General features: G+C 38.5%; 3 protein-coding genes across 3 annotated transcripts in view; 1 reads left to right on the top strand and 2 right to left on the bottom strand.

The window, feature by feature from the left end:
* The window catches only part of ETFDH (electron transfer flavoprotein dehydrogenase), a 20,344-nt gene extending 19,890 nt beyond the window's left edge, over window positions 1–454 (bottom strand). The window contains exon 1 of the mRNA XM_085319884.1: window positions 438–454. Within this exon, the coding sequence (XP_085176010.1) occupies window positions 438–454 (17 nt within the window). The remainder of the gene's footprint in view (window positions 1–437) is intronic.
* A 50-nt stretch (window positions 455–504) lies between these two features.
* On the top strand, window positions 505–2,352 carry CUNH4orf46 (chromosome unknown C4orf46 homolog). Its single transcript, XM_085319886.1, has 2 exons — window positions 505–752; window positions 971–2,352. Exons 1-2 carry the CDS (start codon window positions 591–593, stop codon window positions 1,124–1,126), a joined length of 318 nt encoding a protein of 105 aa, XP_085176012.1. The 5' UTR covers window positions 505–590; the 3' UTR covers window positions 1,127–2,352.
* Window positions 2,353–2,612: 260 nt separating this feature from the next.
* Window positions 2,613–18,975, bottom strand: part of RXFP1 (relaxin family peptide receptor 1) — a 34,716-nt gene continuing 18,353 nt past the window's right edge. The window contains exons 7-19 of the mRNA XM_085319885.1: window positions 18,294–18,365; window positions 17,095–17,166; window positions 16,342–16,413; window positions 15,203–15,277; window positions 14,828–14,899; window positions 13,559–13,630; window positions 12,926–12,997; window positions 11,205–11,276; window positions 9,061–9,132; window positions 8,598–8,827; window positions 6,263–6,673; window positions 5,467–5,685; window positions 2,613–3,751 (exon numbers count right to left, since the gene is read on the bottom strand). Of these exons, the coding sequence (XP_085176011.1) occupies window positions 3,450–3,751; window positions 5,467–5,685; window positions 6,263–6,673; window positions 8,598–8,827; window positions 9,061–9,132; window positions 11,205–11,276; window positions 12,926–12,997; window positions 13,559–13,630; window positions 14,828–14,899; window positions 15,203–15,277; window positions 16,342–16,413; window positions 17,095–17,166; window positions 18,294–18,365 (1,813 nt within the window). The 3' untranslated portion in view covers window positions 2,613–3,449. The remainder of the gene's footprint in view (window positions 3,752–5,466; window positions 5,686–6,262; window positions 6,674–8,597; window positions 8,828–9,060; window positions 9,133–11,204; window positions 11,277–12,925; window positions 12,998–13,558; window positions 13,631–14,827; window positions 14,900–15,202; window positions 15,278–16,341; window positions 16,414–17,094; window positions 17,167–18,293; window positions 18,366–18,975) is intronic.

The following is an 18,975-nucleotide window of genomic DNA, read 5'->3' on the forward strand; positions in this document are numbered from 1 at the left end:
AGCATGGCGGCGACTCACGGCCGTGCCCTGGGCGCTCGCGCTTCCCGACGACGCCCCCCACGCTCGCCCCCTGCTTCCTCACGGCCCCGCCGCGCCTGCGCGCTCGGCCGCCTGCGGGCCGACACACGCCCCTGCGCCCCGCCCCCGCGGCGAGGACTACAGCTCCCAGGGCCCCCCGCGCGGGGCGCCGGCGGGCGGCCCCGCCCCGCGCATGCGCCCCGCCACCCGGGGCCGCGGGAAGAGCCGTTTCCTTCCTCTCCTATTTAAACGCAGACACAGGAAAGCCGCAGCGTGAAAGTTTACGTGTTTGTGCGCCGCGAGCGGGACCGGGCTGTAGCTAGCCCAGGTGGACACTGCGGCCGGAAAGACTACCGCTCCGGCCTGCGGCGCGGCGCCCGCAGGTCCCAGCCGCGCTCCCCGCCACCAAGGCGGCGCACGGCGCGCTGCGGTGCATGCCGGGACGCGGGCCCGCCTTCCCGGAGCCCGCGGGCTAGGGGCGGGGCGGGGGGGCGCGCGCGGAGCCGTTGGGGCGGGGCGGGCGGACGCAGTGGAGAGCCGTTGGGGCGGCGGCAGCGGCAGCGGCGCGGAGCATGGCTGAGGCAGGGCCGCTGCAGCCCGCGGCGCTGCCGGACGGCCCGCCCGGCGCCGGGCCCAGGAGGAGCCGCAGCTGGAGCAGGGGGGCGCGGCCGCCGGAGCAGCTGGCCGGCGACCCGCAGGAGCTGCTGGAGGAGGTGGAGATGCAGATCGGCGACGTGAGTGACCCCGCGGCAGGAAGCGCTGGGAAGGGGGCCCGGGGTGGCGATAACGCTCCCCGCGGCCCGGACTCCCCCCTGCGTCTCGTTTCTGGCGGGCTGTGGCGGAGGCGTTCCCGGTGCCGCGGTCTTGGGATGATAGGGGGCAAACGGGTGGTCAAGCCGGGGGCCGTCTCTGGGCGCCTCTGTTTAACTGCCAGCTTCTTTCTGTTTTCCAGGCTGCCTTCTCACTGACAAAGATCCTGGAGGCGACGTCTGCTGTATCAGCCCAGGTGGAAGAGCTTGCGACCAAATGTTCAGAAAATGCCAGATTTCTTAAAACATGGCGGGACCTGCTGAAGGAGGGGTACGATTCCCTGAAACCCAGCGAGTAAGCGTACTGTCGTGCAAAAAGCGGGAACTTCTGCTGCCTGCTGAGGAATGCTGAGAGTGGAGTCATCCCACTGTATTTACCTTTTGTTGACCATGCCTTGTGACAGTACAGCTTGGTTGGGTTCATACCAGGTTGTCTGCTTATATTAGACTTGAATGTGTTACTGCACGTTGTGCCTAGTATTTTTTTAAACAACTCTTTTTTAGGAATTTCACATGGTGGGTTTATTTTTTTTCATAACTGCTCCCCTTGAGGTAGAAGAGAGTTCTTTGGAAAATATTTGATAACTTGTATGTGTACAAATACTATGTATAAGTCTCTGAGTAAAATAACTTTGTTTAGGGAGAACAGGTCAGACTCTTCCTTTACAGCTCAGGTGATTTTGTGTATGAAAGAGCTTTCATTTTTGCTAATACAAGGGAGACAAAGTTAACTTGTAAGGTACATCTAGAACTCAATGGTTGTGGGAAAGTGGTATCCTGTGAAGATATAGTCCGCCATCTTTTTTTAAGAACTCTGTGCCAGAAGAAGCCATGTTAACTCCAGAGAAACCTGTCAAGCTAATTTCTCTTTTCCTCTGTGCACATTCTTTCTTCAAGTTGAGGATGGGATAATATGGCTAATGAGGTTTTACTTAAGAGCTACAGATAAGCCACTCTATCCCAGATATTACTATTTTAGGCAGTATTGCAATGTATTTCTATAAAACTGCATTTCTTACAAAGAATTTGACAATTGCAAACAATATTACACCAGRCTTCTTGTAATAAATACAAAGTGCCTTATGCATGGACCATAGATGTGTGATAGAAATTTAACTGTATTGCTTACTGATAGGATGTATTACTTTGAAGAATTAGTACAAACTTCTTTCAGTTAGAAAAGTGTCTATGAACTGTGTTCTCCCATTTCTGGGCAGCAACTTGTTATGTTTTTGGCCTATTGTATGTCCTGCCTCGGGCAGTAACTAGTTAGTTAATCTAATGTCTACTATAACAGGACCTTTGGTCTGAAAGATCACTAATCTGTAATAAATAGCTGCATTGAAACTTCCGAACTCTTTACCAGAGTAATGTGAAAAATAATGCTGAATGCAATGGGAAGCTTCAGGAGAACATGGCTGTACCATGACTTGTAGTGAGCCTAATTTTCACTGGTAGAAGGATTTTTAAAAGATAAACTGTAGTTTTGTTATCAAAAGAATAAAGATGTTAAATTTTGAACTAACTGGTATGCTAAGGTTACTTGTAGGAAATGAACAAAAAAGAAAAAAAAAAAAGAATACATCCATAATGGTAAGGACAGATGTCCTTATTTTCCATATAAAAATCAGTGTTATGATCACTGAGAATGCTGAGCTTCAATGATATGTAAAAAGGCAATCCACACTGCAGGATTTCACTTGGCTATTTTTTCCAGTAACCTAAAATTTTGCTGAGCAAGTTGGAGAAGAAGTCACTTTGATCAGCAAATCATTCTTTATTTCAGTAAAACATACAGTAGTGAAAGCAAGATGCTGAACAACTCTTGATCTCAGAATAATCCAAAATTCTGTAAACAGTTAAAGTGTGAGTCACACTAAACTTAATTCCACTTCTTACATATTTAAGAAGTTAAGTGCAAACATCAGAAGTGCCTTTTAAGTTTGTTTTAAAAAGCTTCAAAATCCTCAATGCAGAAGAGGCATTTCTTTTATCTTGGGCTTCGAGGCCACTGAATTGAGAGTGCAGTATTAGAGGAGAACTAAGGAAGTCATAGTAACTTGTAATGGAAAATGTTCTCTTCAGTAAGTACATGTGAAGAAACTGCCTCTACCGGATCCTTACACCCTTCTCTGTGTACAAAGACAGTTGTTGTAGGTGAGGTAAAATGATTTTACCCTTGTGACACTAGGGAGTACAGCACTACTCCAAGAATTGCTGAATGGTTATGCTTCCTAAATTATTTTAAATATAATGCATTTTATTAGATGCACAAGGTGATTAAAATTTAGATGCCATGACACCTATGAAGACTGATAGTCCTCTATTTGTCAGTCTCACACTAAATGCTCTTGGAGAGGAGGAAGGAGGGGAAAAAAAAGACTGACTTTTTATCCTGATCAAGGACAAGCTGTCAAAACGTCAGAACTGTTGCAAGATGGGAAAATTATTTTCRTACCAGTTTTACCTGCAAGTAGGCACACTGATCTATCATCTTCTTTCTTTGACTTCTGGTTCTGGTGGATCGCTCTGTTCCCCTTGTTTTTCTTATCGCTGTAAAGCAGTAAATCCACGTATGTGAAGCTAACGGTGCATATGTCACCTTGAAGGTTCAAGATGTATTTATGTGTACGAATTTAGTCTGGTTGACTGTGTAGTTGCTGATGTTTCAGAGGAGTCTGTACAAAGAATAGGCTTTGATAGCTTTGGTGTGATTTCATGCATTGGCCACATCTCTACCCAAATGAATGATGGACCATATGTTTTCTGACTGCCCTTGCCTCCTTTGGATCTTCTTTGTCGGTAATTATACCAGACCTGATGAATCATTTCTTTGAATGGTCGTGTAGTCAGAGTGTAGAGAAGAGGATTCAAAGCACTATTTATTGGCAGTATAAAAATCACCACCCAAGAAGTTATGGTACCTTAAGGAGGGGGAAAAGAAAAAAAAGAAGCTGTAGTATGTAGTAGTGTTTGTACTCATTGATCAATACAAGCATTTCATGCTGCTGAGGTGCAGCTTCCTTTTAAAAGCTGTGGTCCAGAAGCTTGCGAGGTCATGCACGTCTGGGGCGAGTTCAGGTTACAGTATTGTTGTGACACAGTCACAACACAATCCTCAATACTGCCCTCCTCTATTTCAAGCACTCCCTGCAAATCTGAACAATTTTCACTTTCCCAGTAACTCCATTTGCCTCCCAAGTTTTTATGACTTCTGTAACAAAGATTCCTATTTCCCCCAAGCATACTTTTTGTTCTAGTTGAGCTACATTTATTTGCCCCACATCTGGTTGTATCTTGTTTGCTCCCTATCTCTTCCTGTGATCTACATTCCCCATCCACTTCCCCCAGTTAATCCTAATTACGACTGTGTCCCTGATGTCCCATCCTCCACCAAAGCAATATCCTCCAATCCCTTTACCCTCAGAAGTTTGTGCTCATCTGTACCAGTTCTCCATTCTTTCCGAGGCAAAGTGCACTGTGTACATCCTTATTTCCTTCTTGCTCTGCTGGTAAGGGTCTCCATGTTTCATAACTTCTTCCTATACATACACCAAGGTTTCCTGTTCTCTTCTGTCTATGCCAGGCTCTATGTGGATTTTCCCAGCACCCTATTCTCATTCTTACTCTTTGGGAGGTAAGTCAGCTCATTACCCGAGGGCAGACGTCGGTTCTATTTTTTCCACAATACTTTCTTTAAAAATTCAAGTCTTTTAGGTGGTTGGATAACCTCATGATAAAGCATTTTTGAAGATTCAGTATAATTGAAATTATTTGTACACAATCAACATAACTTTCAGACATTTAAGTCAAAACTTTCAAAAGATAACTCCAAGGCTTTTGGCCAGAACATCAGACAAAGCTAAAACACTTTCTCACCAATACATCTGTGAGGTGGGTGGGTGGGTGTGTTTATGTGTAGTGCTATGTATCTGTATGTAACTTCACACAGTAGAGTCTGACAGTCTTGCTGCTACCACTGTTCATACTAACATGTTCTTTCCAACAGGGTTTACAAGCCCTACCTAAGGAGTCTGTTTTCCTAGTGTGTACTTTTTGCAAAGAAAAGGAAAAAATAAGGTTTAATTTTTTTACTTTTTAAGGTGTGCTATTCACACACAGGAATTTATTCACATCTTAAAGAAGATAAAAGCTTTAAGAAGACTTCCTTATATAACTGATGTTTTCAACTATAAGCATTGGTATGCAAAAGGAATGTTTCTTCAGGGAAAAAATCATCATGAAATCAAGGTAGGAAATTTTATACTGTCTTGAACTATGTTCAGGTAGCAGAACTATTAAAAGCCGTAAGATGAGAAAAGCCAACAAGTCTAAACTTGGTTTTCAAATACATTTTGTATATTTTATAATGAATCATATATATATATGAAGATTTGAATTTTGGTTGCCCTGGCAGACTTCAGTACAGGTGACTAATCTTTGATGAATATACTAGTTCAATGTAGTAATATAATGGACTATATAGTTTGTTATAGTATATGTGTGCATTATATACAGAGATACATAGTGTACAGTTCATTATAGCAATATAATTCAATATATTCTTTTTCTTCTAAATTAAGAATAACAGGCTTCAAATAAAGGCAGTTGGAACAACTGCACAAAAGAATGAACTTACCTGGTATTTCTACTTGAAGTAAAGAAAGCAGTTTCAAAATAAAAATGGGTATCCAGCACAGTGCATCAGTAAATACAATGAAGAAAAAACGTTTAGCAAGGGTCATTTCTTTTTTAATATGATTCCGAATTTCAGTAGCTGTAATAGCTGTCTGGTGAACACTGTAGAACATACTTCCATAGGAAAACACAATGATGATAAAAGCTGCCAAATTTACACCTGTTTAAGAAGTTAAAATTAGTTTTATTCTTAGAGAGCATAATGGCAATTCCACATACCACTTATTTGTATATTGGGGAACATTAGGGATAGGTTGTAAAAGGGAATCTTTTCTCTAAACTATTAGTCTATGAGAATTAAGAGGTCAAACAATCTTTCTTCACTTAGAATGCCTACTGCCTATACTCAAGTATAGTAATTATCATCACTTATTAATAAGTTTTTTTTATTATATTTATTAATATATTTATTATATTAATTACCATCACTTGATCAATGGTTGCCATCAGATCCAAATTAACTAGTTCCCTAGTCTTAACATTTCTCTACTTCCTTGACAATATCTATTTATTCAGGTACTTAATGGATCTAACTTCTTTCTACTTTCTGAGCTCTTTATGGATTTTAAGATATTTAAGTATCTATCTAATGTGAAATACTCAGCCTGGAAAAAGTCTTGAAGTACCCACGGGAGCATCTAAATATGAATTGTGAACATCACTACAAAACTGTCATATTTGTTTGAAAACTAGGCTCATTATAGCTGTAATCATTATAAAGAAGAAATGCAACTTACCTAAAAAAATGACAACAGAATAAATCTGACTTCCTGAACTTTCTGATTGTTCTGAGTGAAGAGGAAAACAGACACCATTGGTGCCATAGTAGTTCCTGAAAAATTCCTTATTGCTCAGTGGAATAAAAGCAACAGCAAACCCAATTATCCAAATAAGAACCAAAATGGAAATTGTCCTGCATTTTCTGGGCTTCAAACACCTAAAAGGATAAACTATGCAGATGTATTTTTCCAGAGTCAGGTAAGTCAACAGTAAAACTGACACCTCTGTAGACAGAATAGCCAGTGATCCCACCAACTGACAATGAATACTGTCCATCCATAACTGAGCGTGCTTGTTGTATTCTCCACGGTATTTAAGATCAAAAGCTCCAATCACAAATAAATATATTCCCATCAGACAGTCAGCACCTGTGGGCATAGTGCTTAGCATCATTATTCACACATCTGAATTTTCCATTCTCTTTGTGTGTATGTATATTGAAAAACAGACATACCAACATGTATATGCGAATGTGGAATTACAGGTGGCAGCTAGTATGTAGATAGATATAAAATCAATATTATAGTTAGAATGCTACTGAGAATTATAATTAAGATAGTATAATTAAGTTCTACTCCTCCTTTTTTGTTACTCATTTTTGTTCAAATTTTCATCTGTTGGACTGATTTTCTGTCTTCCATACTTGTTTCCAAATTGATATGCTGAAGCTCAAATAAAATGATCTTGCGGATAGAAAAAGACACACTTTCAGCTACAGAAATATTCTTGCAACCTTTGTTTGGATAGGTCTCCTTTTGACATTGACATTTGGCTTGCAGATAATTTGCTTTGAGTAGAGCAATGCTGTTGGACTCAAACGTTTAGTTCTGATTTGGCCACCTTTTAATCTTTCTGAAATAATGTGCACAGTCCTTTAACACGACTTGAAAGTACTCAGCAAACCCACACAAGACCGAACCTGCTTCTCATTAGATTAGCAGTGAAAGGCACATCTGGAATAATGCCACAGGGATCTCTCTGATGTTCTTCAGGCTCCTTTTGAGCATTACAGTGATTGTTACTGTTGTAGACCCTTTAGGATCCCACATGTTCAGACATGTGTTTGACCCCCCCCCCCCAAATTATGACGTTGGCTTAAAACTCATTGGCTTAAGAAACATTAAATTTGGAGATCTGGTTAATTCTAAGCATTAATGATGCATTTACTTCTCATTTTCAAGTCACCTTCTGCAACTAGGAGGACAACAAGTGTTGCTTGCGTTTTAGGTACATTGAAATATCATGATTTCTCCTCTCTTTCCTCTAGGCTGTTTTGTACAGGCTTTCTAAGACAAGGCTTAACGATAAGCGTTTCTGTAATATTAGCCCTAGGGAGAAAAGAGGAGCTGTCAACACAGACCTGAAGATTTCTCTGATATTTTGGCTAGAATTCTTCTATGGTGTTCTTCTGTGTTGCTTCCAGTGGTTAAAAAAGCCAACAGAGTTTCACAATCATGGGCATGCTGTATTTAGAAATGCCACATTCTTATTTTATACATAGTTGACAGGAAGTTCTGCCTGAATATGAGGGGGAATTTCTTCACTGTGAGAGTGACAGAACACTGGAACAGGTTGCCCAGAGAGGTTGTGAAGTCTCCTTCTCCAGAGATATTCAAAACCTGCCTGGATGCAACCCTGTCTAACATGCTCCAGGTGACCCTGCTTGAGCAGGGAGGTTGGACTCGATGATCTCCAAAGGCCCCTTCCAACCTCATCCATTCAGTGATTCTGTGGTACCTTTCAAAATGCAACCAAACCAACTTTGTGCAATATGTAAGTTTAGACAGATGCCCTTGTATCAAAACTAAATACAGGGAACTTGAGTTTATAACAACTGTACTCCCAGGTAGTTTGTCTGTAAGAATGTCTTGCTTTTTGGACTAAAATAAGAAACATAAGCCTCAATATTGGAGAGCTAGGAGTGACTGATTTTCTGTATTTGCACAAGCAACTCTTTGCTCATGCAGAAAAAGAATGAGAATAACTATCTTGAACACAAATAATATTTACACTCACAAATTACTATTTACTCATAATTACATAGTAAAATCTAGGTTTATGGTCCTTTGAAAAATTTAAATTTTATCTCTTTTTTACTGGAGAAAGTGGGAATTTAACACAGTGTCTATAGCAGTAAAATCAGATGTGAAAGCTTTGGAGTTTATCAACAGGTTGTTGTTTTTGACCCAAGGCATTATCTAACAAGACTTCATGGTGCGCAAGACACAGTATTCTGTATTGTCATTCACTATGAGCAAACTGAAGTAATATTCTTCTACATGGAATACTCACAGCAGAGGGACATTATTGAGATGGCGTGGAGCTTATTCTCCGATCTGATGTAAGGCCTCATACAGATAACAAAAATATTTCCAAAGCAAGTGATGGCAGACACAACCCAGACAAACACTCTCTGTATAATGCTAGCTAAAAGATTCTCAAGGGATGAAATCCCATCAGTATTAGGCTTACAGCTGCGTACGTGAGGGGCATATCCACAGTACTGGAATTTCTTAAAATATCTAGTTGTGAGAAAAAAAATAAGAGAGATTTTCAGTTTGGTTACCAAAATAGTAAAGATGTCTAATAAATATTTAGAACAAAAAGTCCATATTCTGAAAGAAGAAAAACTAATTAAAAATTGTCAAGTTGGACAATTGATTATATGCCAAGTTTCATACACTTTTGCTTTTAATTATTCAATATTTTGTAAATTGTAAAATTCAAAGAAAGCAAACTGGAATAATCTACTTACATATGGGAAAGGTTTCTAAGGGGTCTGAACATTCTTCTCTGAATGTTTCCAATTTCAATACCCTCTAAGCTGCTGTAAACAATATACTCTCAATAAAAAGGCAATACAAACTCAGTAGCAAAACAACAAGCTTATTGAGTGTATAATTGTGCTCCTATGATTATATGAAGCTAGAGATGAACTTCAATTGCATCTAATCTGCCATCCCTTTGAAACTTAAATGGAAATCTACATAAAAGCTAAAATGAAATAAAATGAATTGCAGTTAGTTCTAATAAACTCACTGTTCTTCCAGAAGCAAAAAGGAGGCTCTTTTAGTGTTCTCAGCAGTACAATTTACAATTATTATGTTGCCCTTCCAAAGTATTGATCTACTCATGTTCTTTCATCATCTCTGGGAAAATAATAACTTGTTCCAATAGCAATATTTTACATTTCTCCTCTTTATTTTATCCCAGAGAGTGCTTACCAGACAAACAAGCCGCTGCAGGAATTCACTTTTTATTGTGTTAGGAGCAGCAGGAAACTGGTACGCACAATACTGTGTGCAAGGGCTTCCTTGCAACACAGATGGGTTTTCTCATTTTAAATTTTGTTTAATATAAGAAAAATTGCAGTATTATTTCCCCTGCAGTGTCAGATCAGTGAAGTGTAATTGTACAAGTTGTTCTAATTGAACTTCAGTTTTCTGGTGAATGGTATAAATTAGAGGAATATGGAATGTAAATATACAAATTTGGGTTGGTGGGCAGTCTTGCGAGGAGAAAAATATAAGGCCTAAACATGGAAACTTGTTTTTGTCTAAGCTTTGGAGTAAACCTGGGGGCACGCTGTCCCCAGCTACTCCTGTTATTTCAAAGTAGGAAACAAGCAACCTGTGTTCTATAAGCAGAGTGCTGAAGATAAATAGATCTGTAGGAAACAAAGTCTTTATCAAGATTTATTGACTTTGTTATCTTGCATATTTGGAAGCTCCTGCTCATTCAAGTGCATGGATTCTTTGGTGTTAAGTAACGACTAAAGTATATGTTGCATCCTGACTTTCAGGGAAGTACTAATTAACTGTTTTTACCTGTGCTCAACTGCTTATTTGAATGAGGCTTGTAGAGATTTGATATTTTCAAATCTTTAGTGATTTGCCAAATTTACTTGCATTTGGGCACTGGATTCCAAATCACTGTACGAGAATTGGACTGACAAAGGCATCTGCACAATTGCTTCTAGCTACAACTCAGGGTTGAAATAATAATCTCCTATCACTCTCCTATCCCAGGACACATTTCTTTTTGGTTCTCCATACCCATTTTCCAATGATTACTAACAAGAGCCAATGCTGTGCTCTGCTGAGCTGGTTAGTGGAGAGACATGCGGAGGCCTATCGCGACAGGTTTAATCTACCACAGGATGATTTGAGCTTTGCAAGTCTGTCACCGTGCTGTCACATACTTTCAGCACTGTGGTTGCAAAATTTATGTCAGAGTTGCTGTGTTAGTGCACCTGCTAAAAGCTCCCTTTGCGCTCTTCAAAAATATTTGAGGAAGACCCACCCTCTGAAAGGACAGCTGGATTTTACTCAATTTATATTATTCTTTTCACAGCTTAAGCAATAAACTTTGTAAGAATTTAAATATGTCCTAATCGAACTTGTGCATATACCAAATTCCTTTCAAATTACTGCCCCTACATATTCTACTTGTATCTCTCCCTGTGTTATTAGCCCCAGTTGGGCCTTATAGGACCCTTACGTTCTAAGTACAAGTTGTGTGAAGTTGAAAATGGGTTTTGAATTTGGCTGCTGTAATAACTTATTTAGGAGCTGTATGGCTATCTGGCACCAATCACATGAATTTGCTTTAATCTCACTYTGTAATAATGGAATATGCTATGTTATTTGTAAAGCTGGTTTTATGATCCCTTTGTGTTGGAATAATTTCCCTTAYAAAGCTGGTATTTTCAGGAAGGAAAATTTAAATATTGTTAGTAGGTATTCAGATTCAAATTGTTGAGCAACATCAATAAATGCAAAATATTTCAAATGTGATTTCTTATAAAAAATTCTAATTAATTTCCTTCTAGAAGGACATTTGCATAATCACAAAGAAAATATAGCTAAGATTCTTGTACATAAAAAATTTGATACTTACAGAGATTTGAGTTTAATTAGAAAATCAAACTGGTCCATTTGTATTTTCTTGATTGGATTATAAGAAAGGTTCCTGTAAATACAACATAAACATAAGTATTTTTGTACATGTTCATTACAGCTTGTTCTAAAGATAAAGTCAAACTATATAATCCATTTGCATTTTCATTCCTGCAATAAGGACTCATGGTACTGGCATACCATTTTTTTGGCTTACTAAACCGGTGGAAAGACTAGCCTATGCTTTAGAATTTTGACTATAGAAATACTTTATTATTAAACTTTTTGGACTTGTTTTTTATTCAAAAGAACCTAACTGAACTACATGTATTTTTAAAAATTACAGGTTTATTTTTCATGATTGTTTCTGTGTCTTCAAAAAGAGACAGAGGGAATGGAATGTAACAACAGAGTCAGTTGCTGTCACTCAGCACAAACACATTTCTAGATATATTGCCTTTTTTTCTGTGTAACTTTTCCTTATATGCTGACAGGATTTTGCAATTGTACCTGACACAAATGGTAATGAGGCGCTTTGCTCAGGAAGTTATTCTCTAGTGAAACAACTGCTTAGGGCACCAGCAAAGTAGGGATACGTTCTCAAAAACTACATGGCGTACATACGAATAGTATGTTCATGAGGGAGCTTTGTTGCTGCCCATTTCCTCCCACCTTGCTTAAAATCAAAACGCAGAACCCAGGCAGGATTAAGGGTGCACGTCTGTGCTCTGAAAGGTCTTTAAATTTTGCCATTCATGTCTCTCCCAGATTACGTAAGCAAGACTGGGACTCCTTCCACTTCCTCTCAGTTCCTGTCCCCACAGAAATGCGTATTTGGGGCTGGACTCTCCACGCTGAGTTTTTCTTCTTTTTCCCATCATGAACTTTTCTCATTGGTATCTGTTTTGGCTACGTCTAGAAACAACTCAAACTCTCTGGATTCTGCAGAGAACCCCCTGTCCTGATACGGCATGTAGGTTCCCTGTCCAACACGTGGGTATCTAATAACGGTGTTCTCAACAGGCAGGATGAAGCCGTGGGGTAGCTAATTAGAAATGCTGAGGACTGTGCTCTCTCTCTGATGCTTAGATGCTGTTGTCTCCTTTACCAGGAGCTACTCTTTCTCTGTCCCATATTCACAGCTGCAGGCCTTTCTTGGTCTTACTGTTTACACTTTTTCTTTAAAGCAATCAAAGAAGGATTTGTTCCACTTCTGTCCTTCTGAAGTTAAAAGCCAAGGAAAATGCAGTAACCAGGCTCTTTTCTAGTAGTAGCATTTGAGAGACGCTTAACAGAAAAAAAGAGTTTCATTCCTCTTACAAGAAAGAACTAGTTGCTAACAAGGCACCTCCACGATGCTCTTACGTATTTATGGTAGTTGTACTTTTACAGCCAAATCCTGATACTACATTAAAAATCTCTATCAAAATTACTGGATTATCCTGATAAAACCAGCATAGCTCATTTTTTATATACTAGTAAGATCTAGAAAAGGGAGAACTTGCTGTCTTTTTGGATATGACAATGTACATCATTTACAAAATTATTCAAGACAAAATGTTATATAAAACTGTTATTTCCAGTAAGTATTTTTTTAGGCAGAGCTTAAATGAGCCATATGAACAAAGATGCTCTTTTCCTTCCCAGCATTTATGACTGAAAACATCATATTGAATGAATAACATGCAATTATATAAAATAATAATAATGAACCCCCCTTACAGTTGTGAAAGCTCCTTTAGATCCTTAAATACATATGGAGGAAGTGATTCAATCCTGTTGCCAGCCAGGTCTCTGTGGAAACAGCCATAGGTGGGATATAGTAAGTTTTTAGTAGATTCAATAATTATACAAAAAAGTTTTATAATTTCATGAGATACAGTTTCATTCTATTTACCAAGTAGACTATTATGTTGCTATATAGGTTATCGGAAAGTTGGACTATAAAAGAATGCTGTTAAAACACAAGATGGAAAACATGATCCATTAGACTCCTCTTTGGTTAGTTCAGATAGGTCATTGGACAGAGGAGTAAAGATCTCAATCTGACTGCAACTGGCAGACTTGTTTCAAAGATATTGAAGGCACACACAACCAAGAGTGTGATACATCATTAATATGACTTTATTCAGGCAGCATAACAATCTTACGAGCAAAAGAGCAATATTGTTGATACTCAGAGTATGTATTCTTTTGAYGATTTCTTTGTTAAATATTTGGAATAAAACAGAGGATGGATGTTATCTGTACATTATATTTTAAGAAATAGAACACAGTAAATGCATAAAATGCACAGTTTTAATGTAAATTATAAAACTTGTTCACTTTTATAAATAAGAGAAGAAATCAACTCACAATTCATCTAACATCTGGAGAGAAGAAAAGCTGTTTTCATTTAAGGAGATGATTTTATTTCGTCTCATCACCCTGAAAGGATAAGACAAGCTTATACTGCTGTTTCTTGAAATCTATTAGTTTTCTGGGGTAACTTTGCATAAACTTTTAAAATTCACTCTTATCTGCATCTTCAGGTATCTGCCTCATTAATTCAGTTAACARGCTAATCAGTTAAAAGCTCACAATTTTAGTATTTGATAAAGAACTTCTGTTGCCTATGCATGCATGTGTTTGTGAAAATACTGTGTGTTCATTCAGTTGTACTGGTATCTACTGACAACTGAAACTGTACAGAAATGTCAAAAGAATCTTGATTTTTTTATATGCCTACAGGGCAGTACAATAATAGTAACTAATGGTTGTTTGAGAATTCAAGGTATTTTTTTAGGAATGAAAATAATTCTTTGCTAAAGTCTGAACGTTCAAATCCCAATCTTTCTGGTAAGTTTCCTTAGCCAGGTCTTAATTTGAGTGTTTTTCACTCATCTAAGCCTTCTCTCTACATGTAGGATGCGGGTATGAATTTCCTGTGAGGAGGAGAAAGATTAAGTGGGATGGAAGACTTGTGATCTAATAGCATACTGGACACAGGCACATGGTTGTGCAACCTTTCCTTCACTCCTATTTCACCTGGCACTGSGCTTGGTCCTCTAATGTGCAACCTGAATTTTATAATCAAAGAGAAAGCCAGGAACATGAGTACTGCASAAGAGGTAAGGACTGCAAGTGACAGCCATTGTGGAGCCTACTAAGCTACCAAAAGGTCAAAGGGATTTTCTGAATAATTACAACAYCATGAAGGAAACTTASGGGAAATTTCTTCAATTGATGAGCTAGCCAGCCAAGCTTCTTAAATAAGTGAGATACATATTTTGTATGTTTAAATACGTTTGCTTCTTTCTATTAAAAGATTTTTGTCTTCTTTTCCAAGTAAGAAATTGGAAAAAAATACCTAAATCTTTGTATCAGTCAAAATCACTTCAGTGAAGTTTAATTGCATTTACTGGCACTGAAAATTGCTATAAATTTAAACAGTGGTTATTCTATATCATGTTCAATTAAAACTGAGCATTTAAAATCAAGATCTAAATATCTGAGCAAATTAAAATCAAGATCTAATACCATGCAGTATTTAGAAAATTTTTATATTAGCTTTTACGGATAACTTGACTGTTGTTCAGCACAAATATGTCTCATTCGGGTTGTCCAGCATGTGCTATTACTTACAGTACAGTTAGAGTGTTGCAGGAGATAAAAGTGACGTTTCTTAAATAATGGATATGGTTGCCTTCAAGGTCTCTGGGATATATTAAAAAAAAAAAAATCATTGAAAAAAAATTAGGTTCAATCAGACAATTATTCTAAGATAGTTACAAAACCAGAAAAAATCTCACTAGAACTTCATGATTTCACAAAAGAGAATCATAGTCAGACATCTAACTTTTCTACACACTTAGCTGATGACTTCAGGTCATCGAGCCTACAGTGAACCAGTAGGTATTCTGTAACATCGTTCCAGTGCTCTATTAGAAAAACTGCTATGGAAATGCCATTCAAGGACAACATAATCATGTTTTTCTAGTGAAATAAAGGTAGACTTACAGCCAGTTTAGTCTTGGCATGTATTGGCACAGAGGTTTATTGGGCAAACGAGCAAGAGAATTATTCATCATCACTCTGGAGAAAAGAAAAACAGCATAGCTGGCTATATTTGCAGAAAATTACATTATAGAAAAGATTGTCTTTTCTGTTTGTACTGTTGAACAAAAACCAGTCAAAGTCTGAATCATTTTTCACAGTTTTAGAGGCAGCGTTCCCTTTTTAAACTTCCATATATTCCCTGTGACATTCTGTGGAATACTATTTTAACTTATTACTGACTAGGTGAATATAGTTCAGATCTGTTAAATAAACAGATAGTTATTTAAATAAACCACAGCAAGCYGACACAAATGCTTTGACCATTCCTTCCTAACACGTGACCTCCGYTAGCCACAGCGGAGCGGGGCGATGGAGGGAGGCGGGCAAAGGGGGCTCGGGCGCCGGTGCCAGCTTACGGGCAGGGCCTGGCCGCAGGAGGCCACGGCTGCTGCTGGGGCAGGAGCCGCGGGGCAGCCCGTCCCCGCCGCCGTCCCCGCCGCCGTCCCCGCCGTCCGTATCCATTCCCCCTGCCCCTCGGCACCCACCGCCGCAGCTGCCATTTCCTCGACCGGCGGGAGCCACGGTGCTTTTTCTCTCCTTTTCCACCTGCCTCCATGTAACTTTTCAGCTCCTGTATGTTGGTTGCTGTCAAAAACCTCCTGCCCTAGCGGGGCGCGCCTGGCGGTAAGAAACCCAGCCGGCTAGCTGTCTTCACAGTGCCATAATTCAGGCCTGTTCCAGCTGCCCTCAGATCTCCCTGGGAGCAAGCTCAGCGTTTGCCAGGGACATTGATCGTAAATCCATTTCCGAAGGTGGAGAATCCCCTGCTTGGTCCCTAGTGCTGCTTGCATAGGAGCAGTTCTGTTCCCACCGATTCTAGCGGTTCATAACCACCTTCAGGTAACCTGTCTGCGTAACAAGCCCCGAGAAGATGGGCTCCACAGGCTGGCTAGGCTTCTGGAAAACACGCTCCACTACTCCACTACAGCAGCAAGCAGCACAGTGTGGTGAGCCTACACGGTCATCGCAAACATACTTCCTAATTTGTCTACTCTTCCTGTTCTTTTAAGCGACTCTCTCGGTTCTTATTCCATACTTACAGAAGAATAAGTGATCTGAGTCCGTAAAATGTTAGCGGAGAGATCCGATTGATCCTATTATTTTCAATTATCCTACAAATTAGAGCAAAGTGTATCTCAGATTGACAAAGGACTAGGGTCTTAAATAGAACAGATGATTAAAAAATAGCATACTTAGAAGTGGCTTTCTTCAAATGTCCATTACTAAAAAAGAAAAAAAAATTTAAGACTTACTATTTAAAAGCCCTACTAAAAAAAAAAAAAAAAAAAAAAAAAGCACCACTCCACAGATGGTCAGAGTATTCATCAAATTAATTCCCTTTCCCAGTTCGAATAGTTTTTGAAATATTTTTAGCTTACAGAAAGTAATTAATTTCAATTAAAGAAAACCATTTTCATGTCAGTTTTTAAAATACGTCAAGCACTGTGTGCAGGGAAAGACCTCTCCAAAACTTCAATTTCTAGTGTTTAGTACAGTCTGAGTTATTTAGTAGCAGCTGAGTTATTTCATGTATTATTCTGTAATAAACAGTTATTCCTAATAATATTTGCTATTGTAAAATAAGTTATAGTCATCTGAATCATTAAGACCCAAGGACTAATTTCTGCTTTCACTAAAGTCAATTGCATTTTCTCTGCAGGGAGCACAACAGGAGTTCCTTAGTTATTTTCTAGTACAAAATAACACTATGCACAAAAATAAAAGCAATATTTCTTTGTATTGCTCTAATTATTCCTCGAGAAAATAAACATACAAATAAGAAAACAACATACAGCCATTCTAGCTTATGGAGATCTTCAAAAACACCAGCCTTCAAACTGGTTATCTTGTTGTGACTCAGATACCTGAAAATGAATAGAAGGCTTGGTTAGTACCAGATATGTGAAAAGGAATTTTAAGGTTTTTCCTTTATAATTTATTATAGTGCCAATAATTTTTTTCATGATTATGGAAAGTTTTCTTTGAAAAGAACCCACTAATAGAAAAATTCATATGTGTTTCCAGTCTGCATCTGTCTGTCTCTCAGAAAGCCAGTGTTTATGAGAGCAGAAAATGTGCAGACCTGTCTTTCATAGAAATGCCAAAGCAAGGTACACAAATCTGTGTATTTTTGTCCTATCTAAAACAAAACAAAACAAAAAACCCACCCCACCCCCACAATCCCACAACAGGCTAACCACTATCACTGTGTTATATTTGAGACCTATTCCAGTCTCCTTCTGTGGAGTGAATAATTCCAGAAATTGTGTTGGGATCAAATTCAGTGTTTGCTAAAGACATTAGTCATAAATTTAAATACCAGAACCAAGTTAAAAAGAAATTGAGAGTGRTACTATAAATAGTCTGGGAAGGCAGCAGCAGGTGTAATAACAGATAATCATCCACATGCATGTGAAGGAAAAATAAGATGCCTAATAACATTTTAAAATGTTTCCTTTAAAACCACTGCAGAAAAAAAGAGTTGCACTTAACAATGCAGCTTATCTACATCATCTCTTTCTCTGGCCAACTTCCTCCAAATTTAGAAACATATTACATAAAGTTGCTGCAAAACAAAAATAATATATTTCTTACTGGCACTGCTTGCCTTGGTTTGCTTCTCTAAACCAAAATAGAACGTTAAAGAGTTTTTGTCCATCTCAGACTTTCTTGCTTTACTCCTTTTTCATTCTTACTGATTCGATGCAAGACATCTACCATACTCTCTTCTTCTGAAATGCAGCAGATTTGTGSAATAGGAGTAAAATACGGTCTTTGTAGTTTCAAATACTCTTCTGCCACATGAACGTGCATGGACAGATATTGCACAAAGAGATCTTAATCTATGTTTTCTCAGTCAAACTATTGTGCTAAAGGTTTGGACCATTTTGCATTTTCCTAATACTAAAACAAATACGAAAGAGACAGCTAGAACAACTTTCAAAACTGTTCCTGTTGCTCTTTACTTCAATATTCTTAAAGCARTACTCACAGTTTTGTCAAATTGTATAAACCTCTGAAAGCATGTTCAGATACAGCTCTAATTTTATTATTCTGAAGATACCTAAGAAGATAAGCAGCAGCAACAATTAATTTTGCAAGTACGCAAAGTCAAAGCAAGCGTGAATAACCAATTAAAACCTATTGAATTCATGTGTGATACTTGAAAATAAGCTGTCAAACGTGTTACATCTTAAATTCCACAATAATCACCTCACCACCTCACAGCAATAGTTTCAAAAGACTTCAAAGGCGCACTAAGAGRAATAAAAACAAATGGCAAAATTACAAACTTCATTCAAACGTATATATGGTTTGCCCAAGATGAAAAAAGAAGTGCTTTTATGCCGTTTTATTCTCTTTTAGGTCCTCACCCTGAAGTCTCGTCTGTGTGACCTGATCTTTATACTTGGCTAGAACCCTGCTGCAATCAGCAAAATTTTGTACAGTAAAGATCAAATTTACACTAGTTGTTAAAATACCATCATCAAATTTTCAAAAGGCCACATTTTAAAATAATATAATGAAATGTGAAATGAAAMTTGCTGATTTTCTGTAAACTAAAGAATACTAAAACTTTTTCCTTCTATTTTTTCTTTATCTAATTTGATGGACAAATAAGTTCCAACATATTATCAACTACCGAGGCTAAATCTTTTAAAAATGTTAATATA

The sequence above is a fragment of the Rhea americana genome, unplaced genomic scaffold, assembly GCF_003343005.1.
Source record: "Rhea americana isolate MKP2758 unplaced genomic scaffold, rheAme1 scaffold_60, whole genome shotgun sequence".
In the NCBI taxonomy this organism is placed as follows: domain Eukaryota; kingdom Metazoa; phylum Chordata; class Aves; order Rheiformes; family Rheidae; genus Rhea; species Rhea americana.